We start from the raw sequence: 17,641 nt of genomic DNA on the forward strand, positions 1-17,641 counted from the left end.
CTCCTGCAGGGATCCACTAGGGAACCATTGGACAGGTGAGATTACCACCTTTCCAATGGTACCTCTTACATCTCCCTCAGTGCTCTGGGGGCTGAGATAGCCCCTTGATCACTGAGAAAGTGAAAGTGATCAGCTTATTTCCCCTTTGGCGTATTTCACTTTTGTTTTCAGTGAAATGACATTGGCACGCCATGTGCGCTGAACCTAATTTCGCTGAAAACAAACAGCTTCGAGGGATGGAAAAGTGTCCCCCTAGCTCCTGAGACTGTTTTTTTGAGCCGGAAATCTCTCTGGTCCCCTCGCCAGAGGGATTTCCATGCAATATGTGTGAATGGCTGGGAGCCGTCCAACACACATGAGCACCGCGGCATCTGATGGCTCCCAGCCGTATGACACACTCAAAAGGTGAAGATCAAGCCAAGGGTGTGAGTTTATTTCTGGTGGCCTGGAATGGATTGACAGATGGATAGCGTGGTAGAGCTTATTTAAGGAAAGCATGGAGTGTAGGCAGAGTGGCAAGATTTGGAAGACTAGAGTTCCGCCTATGCAGGTTATATCACTGTTGGATGTTCCCTGGCAAGAAGAGGCAATTGATATTGTAGGACCTTTAAGATGAGATCATGTCACACAGTATTTGTTGGTTTTGGTTGATTTGTTTTTTCACATGGCCTATAATTCAGCGTGTTAGTGATGTTAGCTCAAAGACTGTCATTAGATTTTTAAGTACTGTATTTGAGAATGAAGGTGTGAGGTGTGTTGTCGGATAATGGAACACAGTTGTGTTGTGCAAAAGTGGAGGAGCTCTTTAAGAGGTGCTGTATTTTTTCATGAAAAGAGTTAATTGTATCATCTAGAAACAATTGGGGTAGTTGAGAGATTTATTAGAAGACTGAAGGAAGGAATTCAACTGGCTAAGGCTTCGAGACTGAACTGGAAGAATGAGATGTGCGAAAGAGTGATTGTCTACAGTTTTGCACCACATGCAACTACAGGGAAAATCCCCGTTTGAGTTGTTTCATGGTAGGAGGCCTTGTAGTATGTTAGTTCTTCCATGGATGTATGGGAAGGGATCCTTGTCTGTTAATGATGATTTGTGGAAGGATTTTTAAGAAGAGGCAGTTGATGACGTGAAAAGAAGGTTTGATAGCCTGACGTGTGTTAAGGAACAGGGGATTTCGGGAGGAGATTGGGGTCAGAGTGATGGCTCCCACTGTTACTATGCAGAACTTGGAATGTACTTAGTCTATGAGGGTGAATAAAATATTTTTCAAAATGCTGTGAAAACATAGGATGGGATACTTTGGAATTCAGCGGGGGTAGTTAAGTTTAAATAGTGCAAAGACATGCTGGGGTCGAACATGAAGGAAAATGTGGGTTTACATGGTGAGTGTGGTGATGATAAAGATGTTCTATGTAGACCGAAAAGATTGTTGAGGAGACCTTCATACTTGCTTAACTATGTAAATAATAGACATATTGTAGATTGAAATGTGGATAAGATCTTCATTTTTGCATATCTATTTGCAAATGGGTTTTAATCGTTGGTGTGATTTCAGTTTGTGTATAACTTTGCTCTTGTTGTGCTACTTAGCCTTTATAATATTATTCTGTTTTAGTTTGTGGTTTGTTAGTACACAATTTTGTTAAGCTTTTCATGCTTTTATTTAAGTGGGAAAATGTATGATGTCTTTGAATTTGTAGTTGTTCATTCATTTTGAATGTTTTTCTATGAACGAGGTATGAGATTCTAAGGAGAGGGTTTGAGCTGTGCCCAGACGCTGTAGCTGAGTAAAACATTTGCTAGCATTTGCGACAAGAATTTTCAATTCTATTAAGGACTTCTTCAGTTCCTCCAATTCTCATTTTCATTCAGAAACTCTGCATGGTTAAGTTCCAAGCTAATTCATCACTGATGTTGTGAAGAAAAGAAGACCATGTGTAATTGTAGCTGTAAGCTGATGTATAAAGCTAGGCTACATTTTAATAGCACCACACTAGGTCAGTTGCAGCCCTTCTGAGCTCCTACATTACCTCACAGACACCATAGCCTCAGACAGCAGATACTAGATACAAAGCATAATACCAAAACACATTTTCGAAATTAAACTTCACAACCAGGGTATCTTCTGATCTCCTGGTAGAACACCCTACACCATCCCAGTGGTATGCAAATCCTACTGAAGTACTGTGTATTTTATAGCTGAGGCGAAGAATTGTATTGACGCTACCCAGTAACATCGACTCACTGCTACTAAACGACTTTTTTTTAGGGGGGGTGCACAGTGAAAACACCTACAAGCTTAATGGGGTGGGACAGAAGATGCTTATGACTCGGACTGCTAAAAGTAATGAAAAAAATAATATGAATTATGTTGGTAGTGGATTGATTTGGATTACACTGTGTATCACGGGCAATTTTCTGCGAAATTGGATTTTCTTTTTGTGCTGGAGATGGGGATGTTTGGTCCTGACTGGGTGGTCGTCGTCTGCTATGTTTGATGTGCAAGAAACGATTTGAAGGGCTGTTGTTGGCTATGTATTGTGCATCTGTGTGGGCTGGGGGTTGGATTGTAGTCGTGCGGTTTGTTAGGGTGATTTGGACTTGGCACTGGGTGGCTGCTGTATCATGTAATGTCGCCTTGTACCGCTTGTAGGTGCTACGGGAAATGTTAGAGTTTTGGGGTAATTTTAGGTGGTGTTGAACCCTACCCAACTCTTAACCCGTCGTGTTTCCTTTTGCTGAGGTCTTCTTTCTTGTTGTTTGCAGCGCCTAAGCTCCGGAGTCCAACCATGTAAGAAACTGTTGTGCACTGTTTACCACGTGGACACAGACGCCCAGTGTTTACTGCAGCTGAAGCCGATTGCAAAACTACGGAGCTAGGATTCCCTCTCAACCCCTGCAAAATAGGCCCCTTCATCATCCTGGGCCCTGACGCCGGGCTCTCCTCGCTGCGCGCCTTCTTTCTCGGGTTTGGGGGCCGGCAGCATCGCTGGTCGCAGAGGGCCGGTGTCCAGAACAGGAAGTTGTCAAAAGAACCGAGTCTGCACCGCCCTCGCCGGGGCACTGGTAACACTCTGGCCTGGTTGGAGGGGTGCCAGCGGATCCCCCCAGAGCCCCGACGCCTTGTGACCGTCTGCTGCGCCCCCAGCCCGGCCTGCAGCGTGACACGGCGCGCCCCCGCCTGACACGTTCCGCCTCCCATTGATTAGCGCGGCCGAGGCGTCCCGTCCTACAAGGAAGGCAAAAGTCGGGCTTTTTCAGACGAGTTAAGTCACCCCTTCCTCGTCGTTCGGCGAAGCTGCAGGATGGACACCGCCCCGGCGCTGCCGCTGCTGCTCCTGGCGCGGGAGGTGGCCGGCCTGGCCATCGTGCACCTGCGCCGGCTGGTGCTGCAGGTCGCCATCCTGGTGTGCGTGGTGATCCTGCTGCTCTGGGTGTCCATCTTCCTGTACGGCAGCTTCTACTACTCCTACATGCCCACGGTGCGGCACGCGGCGCCCGTGCACTACGGTTACAGGTGAGGCCTAGTCCTGTGCAAGCTGCCCTAAGTTGTCTCTTTTTTTTTTCCCCAGGTGCTGACTGTCCTTTGGTGTCTTTTTTTTCCCCAGGTCGGATTGCGACACCGTGGGCTTGGAGCTCTGCTCCTTCCCCGTCGCCAACGTATCCCTGCTGCGCAACGGGCGCGACCCGGTGAGTGCTAAGTGAGTAGGACCATCCACTGCTCTCTCCATGTCAACTCGTTGCCCCTCCACAACTAGCAGGAATCCATCCTTATGTTTAAGAGGACGATCCCATTAAAGTGAAAGGAGATTGAACAGTTTATGGAGGATGAGGGTGAGTTGATAGCTGTGCTAGAGGGGTACTGGCCCCATGACCTCGACGCTACGTCTGCTGTAGGAAAGGTGCATACTCGGTTCAACCTCATTTGGAAGGTGCCATCCTCTTTACCTTCCAAAATATTAACATGCTCGTGTAGACAGCAACAGGGTCACCATCCTAAAACGTTTTATTCTTTTCTAAGTCTCGCCTAAGACATTCTCTTGGAGACATTGTTTTCCAACAGTGGACTTCGAGGCTGCCCACTGCCTACTATTGATTGGGTTAATTGTCACACTCATTTGCTTGTTTCTTGTTGGTCATCTTCCATAGGTTTACTTTCTCTTCGACTGTTTGTGCCCCCTCCCCCTCGCCATTCCATTGCTCATTTGTTAGGCACAACCTTTTTCTTTTTGTCTAAGCACTCTACCAGAGTGCATCTTACTTAGGCCCTTTATGAGGATTACAGGTTACTAGAAGTTGCTTGGGGTGTGAGATCTTCTAAGAGAACTGCTGGTTGTTACTACCAAGGCTTGGTGTTTCACAAATGCCAAAACTCCCTATTCAGACGGGGGACTAAAAGTATCATTGTCTTCCTCAACTCGAGGGCAAGTAAATGGGGGACTTAAATTCCCCCAAATTATTTCCTCAAAAGTCCCCTCTTAGTCAGTCCCAAATATTGCCATACAAGTTAACCTTTATTATGAGCGGTGGTGTATAGGATTCGAGGCAGAGGATATTTGAGAGGAACAGATTTATATGGTTAGAGGATGAATGCATTTTTCTTTGAGAAGAGTTGTCTTTAGTTGTAGTGCAAGTTTAAGGCCCAGTATGAGTGGTTAGCGGTATGGTATGAGAGTTGCAGGTAGTTAGTGTTAGAAGCTGAGTTGGGATGCCGTTTTTTTTTCATATGTGCAGGTAGATAGGTTTTACAGGCTGGGTGTGAGGCCCTTTAAGAGAGGTATGTGTTATTTAGACTTAGACAAAGTGTATGGCTTTTTTGGAGAGGTGCACACCAAGTACGGTTGGGTGTAAGCACTTCTGGTCTGGTAGAGGTGCAGGGATCGAGCAGCGGCTTTTCTAACACACCTTTAGGCAGTGTGATAGAATGCTGTTTTATTTTACTGAACAGTATTAACTGATACTGCTGTGGTTTTGCTATTTTTTATGATTATCGTTTAATATAATTATACACCCTATACCTGTTGCTGTATGCAGCATTTCTTGATGAACTGTTTTTCTGCTGTTGAAATTAATTCTGAGTATAATCAGTGTGCATGAATATCATTTCTATTCTCGATTAAAGACATAGTGGATATGCTGGTGTTAAGCCATTCTAGATTAGAAGATGCTGGAGAAGTATAGAGGCAAATATGCAACTCTTTATGGGTGGAGACAAATTCTGCTCTAGATCAGATTCCTGTTGGTAGAGGCAGGTGGTGACCCATAGAGAACCCCTTAAGGATTATGGCTGGGGAAGGGTGTTGTTTACTGTTTTCAAAGTAAGAGGAGTCGTTCATGCCAATTTGAGAGATTTTACCTTTACTTAAATTGAGTTTAGATTTGGAGCGGATAGTTGACTTACACCACTTATGTGGGGCTGCACTCATTTCAGGTACATGATATTGTTTACAAGAAATTGTTTGTTTTTAATTAAAATTCTTCACACATGTATCGTATTGATTAGGAAGCCGGGGCCACTGAGCTGAATTAGTATGTTCATTGTGTTAATTGTTAGGTTGGTTGACCAGTCTAGTAACTTGCACACTAAGCTAGGAGGGGTTTTATTCCTGGAGTACAGTGGACATAGAGATCTCTATTAGAAAAACAAGAAAACTATATGTTGAATGCTTGAATTAATTAATCTCAGCCACTGGTAATTACTTGGGGCTGCATTCCAAGCCATTGTTCCTTTTGCCTTCTATGCCACTCCAGACAAGAACCAGCCATATACAAATCTCAATTGGTCCCGCTCTTTTGTTTGTTTTTGATGTGATGCCCTAAGTGGGACAGTGTGGCCACATGTGGGTTCCATGCTTGCTGTGCAAAACGACCCAAGGTTCACATCACTGACCAGGTTTGACAAGGTTGGAACTGGTATGCGGTTCCCTGTGTTCTCATTCAGATGAGACATGGCATGGCAGTTTGGGACTGGATTTCTCACAGGATTCAGACCAAAACTGATTTTTGTAAGGTTACTCCCAGTGTGGAGTGGCACATTGGGCAAGATAATGGTAGACAGGAATGCAGCTTGGGGCAATATCTAGTGGCTGAGACTTTGCAAATACTTTACCCATCACTTTGTTTTTTTGTTCTGCAAATTTCTGTAGCACACCATAAAGACATCTTATATAATGTGTATTGACATATTACCCTTTCCAGTAATTCAAACAAGAATAGATTTTTAATCCGTCAGTAGATTTCGGGAGTGCTTCTTGTCACCTGTGAGGGTATCCAGGCACTAGAGTATGTGTGTTTGTAATTATTCAGCCCTCTGATTTGTTCTTATGATTTTTATTTTTTTGTCAATAAGATTAACATGATTGCTTGATAGAGTAGAGAAAATTGACTTTAAAAAAAAAAAACTGTTTGCATTTGATTTACTGATAGAAATATGCAAATAAAATGTGTCTGTCCTTATAGTGTATTGTGCAAGTTATTAGGCTACCAGTTCATCATCCTAACAATTAATATATATATATTTTTTTCATGGTGTCTCAGGATCTGCTAGAGTTCAGCTATTGCCTATGTTTAGGGTCTATAATTTGCCTCTGGCTGTCCTCTCCAGGCCAAACCTCAGGTATTTTTAGAATCTGTCCGACAGGCTTATTAGTCTGGTACCTGGAATACTCTCTCCACCACAGTACCTGCCTCTAGCCCAACCTTTTCATACCTGCCACCATCTATGTTCTTGGCACCCATTAACCCCACGTCCGCCAAGTCTGCCTAAATCCTTGAACAGTACTTGATAACCTTTTTCCATACTCTGTTCCATGTGCAACAGCCCTGCCTGCTCACTGGTACGTTGCTGATTGCCTCACCAATGGTGGCTGGTGGCAAATCACGTTGGAGGGGGGCAAAAAACATACACAAAAAATGACACATAATACACACAATATTATACACAGTAATATAAATGTAAAAAAATCACTTGCATTACTCTGTTCTGCAGCATGTCCTCGTTGTTCTGCAGCACGTCTTCCAAGCACAAAGCCCACAGCCAACTCTCATCCAAACAAGATGCTGTTTCCATGGTGTTAATCAGCATGAATGAAGCTTCTTGATTGGTTGGAGCGGGCCAACTCCACGCTCCAAAAGGCACTGTAGGCTTGTGCCTGCTCTCCAACCTGGCTGTCCAAGACCACTGGGTTGGAGAGGTTTGAATTGCGTATGTCTGTTTGGCCATAGCAAGGTAGCCTGCCAAACCAGCCCACCCACTTCAAACTTAAGTAGCCACTCCTCACTGCTGCCAGTCATTGCAGTAGTGACGCACTGGCCCACCATGCCCTTGCTCTGTTTGCTGGCAGAAAACGTCAAAAAGTAAAATGGTAAAAAAATAATGTTATTTTTGTCGCTTTTTGCACAGCAGTGTGGGAGGGTGACGCTCATCTGCTCCCACAGAGGAACCATGGCTGTGCCTCACTCTCTTGATACCCAATAACCCCTACTCATACTTGGCACATAACCCCCTGCACCTCCCTGAGACTGATTATGTGTATCCCTTGTCAGTACCTTATACCTTGACATCCCATACAGGACTTGACTTATCTTCTATTTCTGAATCCCTGTCTCCCTTCTTTGTACTTGATGCTCTTCTATTGATAGCTGGAAACATATTCCCCTTCACTGCAGGTGCTGATGTATGGACAACCTTACCGCTTCGCACTAGAGTTGGAGATGCCAGACTCTCCTGTGAACCAGAACCTTGGCATGTTTATGGTTTCTATCTCCTGCTATACCCGGGGTGGAAGTGTCATCTCTTCGTCTGCACGCTCGGTAGGTGCACAATCTAGGAATACAGTCTACATAGACCCCAAGACTTCTTATAGGATGTTTGTAAACATAGAATGCCTTTCTGTGTAACAATAAGGGGTACCATGTCTCCATCTTTCATCATCTGTCACACCTTTTTGTATATTTGTATGTATGATAGTGGCATTTTTAAAGTACAAAATAAGCCAAAAGGCAGTGAAGCACTATACATGGTCAAAGATGAGCATAGAGTGAACGAGTGTTAGGAGAGGTATCTGGCTTGTGCACTGTTAATGCCCATTTGTCCTCCAGTCCCCTTTCTCTGAGCCTGTCTCCTCTGCTCTCAATGCAGGCCATGCTGCACTACAAGTCAAAACTTCTGAAAGTCATCGACACATTATCCTTTGCCAGCCTCTTCCTGCTCGGGCTCCTGGAGCAGAAACAAGTAGTCGAGGTGGAGCTGTACTCCGACTATAAGGAGGACTCGGTGAGGGACATTGTGGCTGTACTATTAATAATATGTAAGCTTTTTTGGCAGAGAGAAGGGGTTGCAAGTGTAATTAATTTCTGAAGTTGAATGTTCTTGAGCATGTTGCATTCTCTCCTCTTTCTTTTCTCTCTGCTTCTTCCCCTTGCTCTACACATGGCACTGCCACACACTCCCCCCAACCCCCCACTCCTTCAAAGCCACTTAAGGATTTGGCTCTATCCCCACCTTTAGTTAGTTTTGATGTGTATGGTACTTGTGCTCTTTAGTCCTACTGTTTTTCTGTGGTTGTTTAAGTGTGGCCCTCCAACTTTAATGAAATGTATGAAGGACTATTTTGTGAACCAAGTAAGTAGGCAAGCTCCCTGGCAGCAGTGGGGCGTGACCACTGACAAAAATGGGATGCCACAGGAAAAAAAAATCTTTATTTTCTGTAGGATTCATTTCTCAGCTACGCTTGTCATTGCCTGCTCTCCAGTGCTGCTGCACAACTTGCTGATTGATTATAAACGTGGCAGCCACCATGGAACAGTGTTACCCCTACTGTACTATTCATTCCCAGGCTGCCATGTTTCTAATCGGATAACGAGCAGTTGGGTATCAAAGGGGAGTGATCAGACATCTGACAGTTGGGAGTTGGAGAAAATAAATCGACCCTTTTTTGTATGATCTATTTTTTACCGATGCTTTTATCTGTGCTATGCGTTTGATGTTTTCATGTTATGCACATGCCAAAACTGCACGCCATACATTAGCACATTTGTTGGCTTTGTCAGTGTTTTTTTCCTCCTAAGTTTCTACATTTAGTTATCCCTCTCTAGTTCATTCCCTTCTGTTCTGAGCTTCTGCTGTTTAAATGACAGTGCTCTTATTTTTCAGTATGTGCCAACGCTGGGAGCCATTATTGAGATACAGAGCAAACGTATAGAGATCTACTCAGCTGAGCTCAAGATCCATGCACACTTCACTGGCCTACGGTAGGTGCTGCCTCCTCTCTGTAGCGCAATCAAGGGGGACTTCCCCGAGACTGGTGCTGCAGATGCAGTCTCACATGTTGTTGGACACTGTATTGTGCAAGGGGCAAGAATACCCATGTATTAGTGGCCAAGTACAAAAAGCTTTTCATGTAAGCAAGGTCTCCTAAGCGAAAGTAGACATTAAATTCCCAGAAGATGGCTTTCTCTCTCCCGCATACACAGTGGGTCTGGGCAATCTGAGACAAAAAGCAAATGCACAAGGGCAAATGTGAGAAGCAATTTGTATGTAAAATGGACGACGAGAAATATGTGAAAGAGAATGTCACTGTACTTTTGGCTGCATGAGACACAGTATGCATGATGACGAGCCATACAACTGGACTGTGCATGTTCTCCGTGTGACATTCAACAGTGTGTATGCATTTTGGCCCTTGTGAGTCAGAGTGCACATATGCCCTCTCTTCTTTTTTTTTTTTTTTTTTTTTTTTTATATGTAAAAATAATGTATTGATTTGTACAGTTTATCCGGTTATTAATGCTTACATGCTTTTCATCACAGCACAGATTTTACACAGGTGTGGCTGTCAGGTTTTATACAAACCTTTTCGGAAGGCGCCCTTTGCTTACAAAGTCTTAGCTGCTTTTTAAATTGTCCGCAGTTATCATAAAGACTCTCTGCTTATTATCACCTCATCGGCGTTCTGTTCACACAGCGTGCATCAAAGTAGAGACTCGTCAAGCAATGAGGAACACACAGAATAACCAACGATAGAAGGAAGTACTAATAACAGAATGTATAAAAAAAATAAAACACACACACAAAAACAAACTGGAACACCACTTATTCGGTTGCGTGTTTACATTTTCAGACCTTCCCCACTTTTAAAGTCTCATCTTAGCAGCCACTGTAGGCGGTCTCAAGCCCTCAATATCGAACCTACCCCAGCCTCCTTCATTTCTCCTGGACAAAGAGTTAAACTGAATATGGGGAAAGGGGCAGGAAGGTGCCATCCCCAGTCTCTTTGGAGGCAGAAAATCTCAAAGGGGTGTGGAGGTATGTGTATTTGACGTCTCACCCACGTCACTCCCTCTCGTCACTCCCTCTCGTCCGCGAGGATCGCATAGCACGCCTGAGGTAGCCCGGGGTCTCTCAGCCCACCCACGTGCTTCCAAATGGAGGAGTGGGCTCTCATATCCTGCCCACTTTCTTAACTCCCCCTTAGTAGGATGGCATCGTCTGTTCTTCCACCCCGAGGCCGTTCGTCTTTTGGCTAAGACGAAAGCCGGGTCTCTAAGCAGGGCTAGCAACTTCCTTGCCTGCCAGTTGAAGGGACACACCCAGTACGCAAGTGTCCGCCGCGCACTTCAAATTTCTATTGGTGGTCTCATAATGTAATCGTGTGATAGTCCGAAGGTCATGACAGTCCCAGACCTGGTGGTAGAAGTTTGGAGTATAGGAGTTACACCGAGTGCAGAAACCCCAGGCCCAGATTCCTTGTGTTAATCACTTCCTAGAGGTAGTGCCAGTCTCAAGTATTGAAAGCCTGTTTTATATCAATAGTTACAATTGCTGCACGTTTGGTATTACTGTTGGGTCCTTCCAAAACCCTTAACAGGCACCTGATATTAAAGGCTGTGTTCCGTCCAGGATTGAACCCTCATTGGTAGGGTGTATAATGGTCTGCATGCGAGGAAGCCGCCTATTGGCCAGAGTTTTACTAAGCAGCTTATAGTCAGTGTTCAGCAATGAGAGTGGCCGATGAGTGGGTAACCTTTGACAGATCTTTTCCTCATTTGGAATGGCCACTTCTATCAACTCGGACAGCGATCGCGGTAGTTCCTGCTGTCGCCTTGCATCACTATACTTTTTTACCATTGTTGGAGTCAATATATCAGCATATAGTGTATAAAATGTAGGTGGAAGTCCATCAGATCCTGGGGACTACCCACAAGCCATTTGTTTTGAATGCCTCTCTGAGCTGAGGTACTCCCGTCTCTTCCCCTAAGGCGGCAGATGCACTGGGTCATTTTAGAGAGGATGCACATTCATACGACTGATTAAGACCAAGTTCGTACGTGCTGGGCCAGATGGGACGACATGTAAATATACGTAGTTGCATGTGACAATGGGTGTACGTAATGAGCCAACTGAGATGAAATTTGAATGTACTTTAAGCAGTATAAGGCAAAGTGTTATATACACTAGGCCCTGTGAGACAAAATTGACCCTCAAAGTGGCCATCGAGGTGATGTGCATGTGCACTGGCCAGCATGGACAGTGGACTTAAGAACAACGAGAGACAGACTGTGCGGTGCTCCTCTCTTCTTTTGATTCTACCCCAATCCCATCCGTTTTGAGCTTGTTTAGACCTTACAACAGGCAGCTTTTGCTATCTGAAGACTTTGCGTTTCCGCTTCTAAGACTATTGAGGCAAAACGCACATTCTACCTGTTTTTACAAACACTTTCCCTACCAAGGAGGCATTTCGGTTGGCTTTGTCAGTGGTTGTTCTTCCTTCTCTCTTTTCTTATTTTCCAGCCAGTACAGACCGTTGAAGCTCATTATATGCCTGATTTCAAACCATACACCACCTTACGTTTGCAACAACTGATTGATTCAGATACGGCCTATCGTCTCTGTACGCAATTATATCAACGTGGCCATTACAAAATAGCCTGCCGTTTATTACAAGGCAGGAGGGTGCAAACCCACAGGAGACAATTGATTTTTGTCTTGCATCGAAAGTATATGAACTTGAGTAAGCATGGTCAAAAGTCTGTTAAACCCACTACACCAATTAGCTACTCTTTTCTGTTCCTTTCTCTACCTTTATGGTTCTGAGACAATGCATAGCAAGGGCAGCACAAAGGCTTTCACTGCTGGCGTTGACATTCCACCTGATTTCCATTTCTAAACAAAAATGTGTATCTGATGTGCATGTGGTGCAAGTAACCTGTGCTTTCCCCCAATCACCATGTAGACAAACTGGACCAAAATAGAGTTTCTGACACGTTTCTTGCTTTGTATGTGTATGAGAGAATGCTCACAAATCTATAATGCTGTTGAATCCCTTTGCGTTATGGGGTGTTTATAAGATTTGTATATTTTTCTAGAGAGATTCCTAAAAGAAGTGAGAGGAAGAGAATGTTAAAAAACGAGAACTTCTGTAAGGGAGGAAATTCCTAGGAAGCTGCAAGATGCTAATTGGGAAGTTCACGCCACATTGATGTTTTTGATAATGGCTCAAATTTGTGTATATGCTGGTTGATTCAGTAATTTTAAGCATTCAGTTTTTACACTTTGGTGGAGGCTGTGATGGAAGGACCTGCTTATGTCAGCTCTTCAGCTAAGTATGGCTCTGCGCTTCCCAACCAGATCATGGGATTCATGTGTGCTCTTCTCCATTGCCTGGGGACTTAGTGGTCTTCCCTAGGTCTGCTCCTAATGGCAGTACTGATTTCCACTTATTTCTGTTTCCTAGGAGTCTTTATATTCTAACTATTCTGCCCATTGGTATCATGGTGTTTTCTTTAGGTTTATTCTTGCCTGTCCACCCTCACATATGGACATGTCCTTCTTTTTTTATTATTAGGACAAGACTCGTATCGCACTGCTCTCTTCGTTCAGACTTCTATTTTGCCTTTCAAGCAAGCATAGTATTTTTTTGTTTTGCCTTTGTTTTGTTAATAAGTGCTGTTTTCACTTGATGTATGTTTTAGATTATCCAAAAATAGGATGCTTGCTCAGACAATGCTCTGTGATCATCTACTGTCTTCTCGCGGCTTCCCTTTATAACCCCTTCCATCTCTCTAGATGACTAACATTAATTGTTAGGGCATTACTCTGGAGCAACCATGGTCATGTGTAAATTGTCATCCTCATGCATTTCTTTTTGGTAACAAACGATGATTACCTATTGGTACGCTAGCTGACACTACGGCAGACCATAGGGCATGCAGAGATTTCATCCCTGCACCAAACACTTACTCTAGGACACGACACTGAGAGGTTTTAGGACCTGGGCTGCACTTGACATCTAGACGTGCAGGACTGCAATCTCCTCTAACTATAGGAAGACCTTTGTAACTTTACAGGAAGAATATGGACGCCTGCACGTGTTGTGTGTTTTTTTTTTTTCCAGGGTGTGCCAACAAGGAGTGCAAGCTGTTTGGTTGCTAAAGACCTATTGTGAACTTACAGTGGGCTTACAGTCTACCAATGGCTTACCATTGGTAGCGTTTATTATCACTCATTTGCTTTCTTCTTGTTTGATGGCTTGCCTTTCTTGTATGTCCCTCCCCTGGACCCTATGCTCTTTATGATCCTTTTGATTGGCTGAGTTGTAACAATTTCACTGCTTACATATAGGTAACCATTTGTTTTTCTTTCAGCACTCCATGAGTGCATGTGTTTCTAGCTCTCCTGGTAAGCTGATGCCCCTCCCCCCCCTCAAATACCCACCACTTGCTCTATGTTGCTCCCCACCTTTCACAACTTGTGTGTAAAAGCACAGCTGGATGGGTATTTTTAAATGGGTTAGTGGAGGCACTGACTTTAAAAGTTGTTTTTATTTTATTTTCTGTATTTCACATACTGACTGAAAGCAACATCTTTGGCACATAAGGACTTCCATGGCCCTGGGAAAAGGCAATCTGATGCGCTCACTCAGCTGGCATCTTGGACAGTATATGTCCTTTACATGGCAATTCTCCTGGAGACCCTAAATTCTGCTGCCTAGGCTACTGCTGATGATCAAATAGCGAAATCCTGTGGAAAGTAAATAAGGCATTGGCAAGCATTTCCATTTCCATTCTGGCGCTTTCCTATGCTTTAATTATGTTCTGAGTTTCCAGAGTAAACTTTATTTGAAAAAATAAACCATGTCATTTATAATGATTGAAAACATTGAATTTAATGTAAAGTCTACAGATACCAAAAGATGTTTGCTTTTCCTGATTTGAAATGTTTGTTTCTTTAACTTAAAAAAGACCCACTTTACAAGCATTGGCAAAGCTAAAGGCTCCGCATTTGCATTAGATTTTGTGTTTTCAATGCTTTTAGCACATTCACACACTGTCACCCTCCCTGGCTACACTTGAGGATTTTTCTGAATTCATTTAGGTAGAGGTGAAGCTCAGTGTCCAAACTACCTGACAAGGTTTCTAGGATCCATAAATCTCTGGTTTTACACACTCCTGACACCCTCTCACACTTATAAGCAGCATCATAGGTTGACCTCGGCCCCAGGGAAAATGGGGAGTGGAAGACAGCCTTGATGGCCGTTAGGGAGACCGTCATCTTGTCCTGATCGAGACCCAGTCCGTTTACCTACTTGCACTACATGCACTTTACTAGAACAAAGCTATGACAAATGGGAAACAGCTTCCCCTGCTTGATTACGATGTCAGACAGAGACTGGAGTCTTCATCCACATTGTTTGGAGTTGCATAGTGCTCAGCTCAGAGGATTTCTGGGTGCAGTGGCCTGGGTCCCATCCGTGGTAATGGGGCACCAATGTATTCTGAATACCCAGAAGGCTCTACTCGGCATACTTTATGATCTGGATATAGTTTGGCGTTGGTGTGATTGGTTCTGGTAAACGCCATAAGGGATATTGCCCAAAATTTGAGGGCAGCTGAAGCACCAAGCCTTACTAGATGGAAAGTGTGGTTAGTTTGATGCTGAATTCTCAAAAAACTGTATAAATAATTGTGTTTCTGAACTGTATTAAAATGACTATAAAAATTGTGTTGCTGGCACACATCCAGAAAGACATTGAGAGTCTCCTTTGATTTATAATCTTTTTTTTTATCCTTACATCATTCAGATCCTTTCTTATGTTACTTCATCCCTCACTATGGATGCTACCATTTCAACTCTCACCCTCTCTCTTGGTTCTTTTCTCAATTGTTTTGGCATGTAGCTCATTACAGTTAACAATGGCGAATCTTCATTTTTGTGCCCAAGAATCTCAAAATCAGTTATTCCAATATATTAGTTTTGGCTGGCAGACTAAACAGGTTCACATTAGAAGTTGCTAACCTAGTTTCTAGGCTCTGTTCTCATACTCGCCATTAGAAGCTGTATGTGTGGGAGCATTCCCCTTCTGCATTACTGTCTTTTGATGCAGTTACAAATCTGATTACTGTGGCCTGTAGTTTTAGATCTGTATCCATTTGGTCAACCATTTCCTGTATTTTGGGGACTGAATAATTTACGAAAACAAAGAAGTGTTATGGTCAGTTTTGTGCTACAACCCATAGTACTTCCTTTACAGGTTGAGCCATCCATAACTATTTTCTTTACATGTAAGAAAAAGTGACCCTTCTCCTGTTCATCTGGCCTTTTCTCTGTGGGTCTGTTATGCATTCACAACTGCCATTTTGGTTTCACAATTGCGTGGTTTTCACCTTGAAACTTTCTATGAATTCTTTCCTGACTTTTCTGTTCCTTGTGCATGCCTGTGCTGAAGAACACTGAGATCCTGATGCGGTGTGCCGTGGCACATCGTAGTATCCCACTGAACGCCTCCTTGTCACATTGGGTGTGCAAACTGCTTGCAGCATTTCTGGAGAAAAGGGCACCACCACATTCTTCCTCTTCTCATTTAGTCTTTGCGGAAATCTCCAGGCTGCATTTATTGCTCGCCTAACTAGAAGTCCTTGTCGAAGATTGTTCTCACTTTTCAGGTCTGTTTTCCTGCGGTCCAAATGTAGAGTCTGCATTAGTGGTTTTTCAAGATGCTTGCGAGTTGCCTTTGTTAGTGGTATGGTGCCAGCTTGCTCAGTTGTGGCAAAAGGGTATCTTCATGCCCTGGGTTACTTATGCTTTTCCCGCTTGTTACTTTAGCTAGGCACAAAATTATGTTGTTGCAGGGGCCGTGATGGCAGAATAACAGCAAATTAAACAAATCCTCCCTTAGTGGGATAGGTGACCTTTTCTTCACTTTCCCACTCCACTGCTTTTTTTCTGATCAAAGTGTTTTCTCATCTTTCATTCTGAAGTAACCGAAAGGCCACACCTAGCACACCGCAAAACTCGAAAGATATATCTGTATATTTACTACTGGGTGACCTCACTGTTCTGTGGGCCCTTTTGAGGGTGATTTTTGATTAGGTATTTCTTTAGACGTGAATCTGGTTACTTTTAAGCAGTCTCATGTGTTTAGAAGAAAACTGTCCCTTTGCGTGTCGGATAAGCCATTAAGATACCAAAAAAGTAATGGTATAGTGTGTTTTGGCTTTGGGGATGAAGATAACAATGCAGTGACCCGGAGCCCCAGTTAAAAGGTGTAAATATTCACCCAAAATCCCACCTAAGAACAACACGAGCATGCCAGTAAGGCCAACGTAAACAGGCCCTTTTAAGGTGCTATAAGTCTGTGTTTGGTTATCTAGTATGCAGTGTCCTGCTGAAAATAATGTTAAGTAAGGACACAGTTTTGCTAAAGATCCCGGTAGCCTTTACTGGGATGCACGAGAACTGATGTAGTAGTGGGTCAGCATCTTGAGTAAAATCTCCCAGAAGGGTGCCAAGCATTAGATACTTGCACCTCTAACAGCAGCTGTTGTGGAGAATTTCAGTTGGCAGGTTTATGTACTGGATCAGATACAGCCACTGTACCAGAGGGCCTCATACATTCCAATTGGGAACAACAATTTAGAGGGACCAGCTGGCACTTTGAACATTCTTGGTAGTCCTAATGGTTCAGGCAATAGTGCAGTTTAAATATTTCTGGAATCAGGCCAGCTAGCTATCTACAGTCAGCAGAAAACAAGCCATATCTCATTGGTGTGAGAAAAACTAATTATCAGTGTGGTGTCCTTATGAGAAGGGGGCAGATAAGGGCAACCTGGGTGCATCAAGTGTTTCAAGAATGGTACATTCTTAACAGGAAAGCATCAGTACAGCTTAACAAATAAAGCCATGGTTTTATCAGTGACCTTTCTTTTGTTAAGATGGGCTGCAGCCATCTTGGAACTCATGGGCAATCTCTGTTTTTGAGATGTTTCACACAGTCTTCAGTGGCTGAGCCTTGTACCTGTCTTCCAGGTGGTCTACCTACTCTCTTCACTTACTAGGCCAGCTCCTCTTCTCTTCTCCCTGGCTGGTTACAGCAACAAGCAGCTCTCAGAATCCAGGAAGGGCAACCAGCAGGAAGGTTCTACCCTGGTGAACGACATATCTCTTAAAGTTCCATTGAGCGTTATACAGAGAGTCTCATAGTAAGTGAATTCTTAATGGTAGGTAGGCGAAGAAGGCGTACCAGTTACCACATGCCAATGCATAGCTGCTGGCATTATGTGGACAACTTTGAGAAGCAGTTTCAAGTCCTCTAGCTTGCAAGGGGTTCCAGGAATAAGAGTTAGAAGACATTCTTAAGGGTG

General features: G+C 43.7%; 1 protein-coding gene across 5 annotated transcripts in view; it reads left to right on the plus strand.

Annotated features, from left to right (window-relative positions):
• Positions 1 to 17,641, plus strand: part of BSCL2 (BSCL2 lipid droplet biogenesis associated, seipin) — a 236,476-nt gene that overhangs the window by 60,598 nt on the left and 158,237 nt on the right. For 3 of the 5 annotated variants that reach the window (XR_011198731.1, XM_069207185.1, XM_069207188.1), the window contains 5 exons: positions 2,768 to 3,518; positions 3,610 to 3,691; positions 7,643 to 7,813; positions 8,142 to 8,276; positions 9,156 to 9,253. Coding sequence is in view for 3 of the 5 variants with exons in the window: in XM_069207185.1 (XP_069063286.1) it covers positions 3,307 to 3,518; positions 3,610 to 3,691; positions 7,643 to 7,813; positions 8,142 to 8,276; positions 9,156 to 9,253 (698 nt within the window). In the remaining 2 variants the exon portion in view is untranslated. The remainder of the gene's footprint in view (positions 1 to 2,767; positions 3,519 to 3,609; positions 3,692 to 7,642; positions 7,814 to 8,141; positions 8,277 to 9,155; positions 9,254 to 17,641) is intronic. The other 2 variants (XR_011198732.1, XM_069207189.1) reach the window with 1 other exon arrangement.

The sequence above is a fragment of the Pleurodeles waltl genome, chromosome 9 (assembly GCF_031143425.1).
Source record: "Pleurodeles waltl isolate 20211129_DDA chromosome 9, aPleWal1.hap1.20221129, whole genome shotgun sequence".
Taxonomy (NCBI): domain Eukaryota; kingdom Metazoa; phylum Chordata; class Amphibia; order Caudata; family Salamandridae; genus Pleurodeles; species Pleurodeles waltl.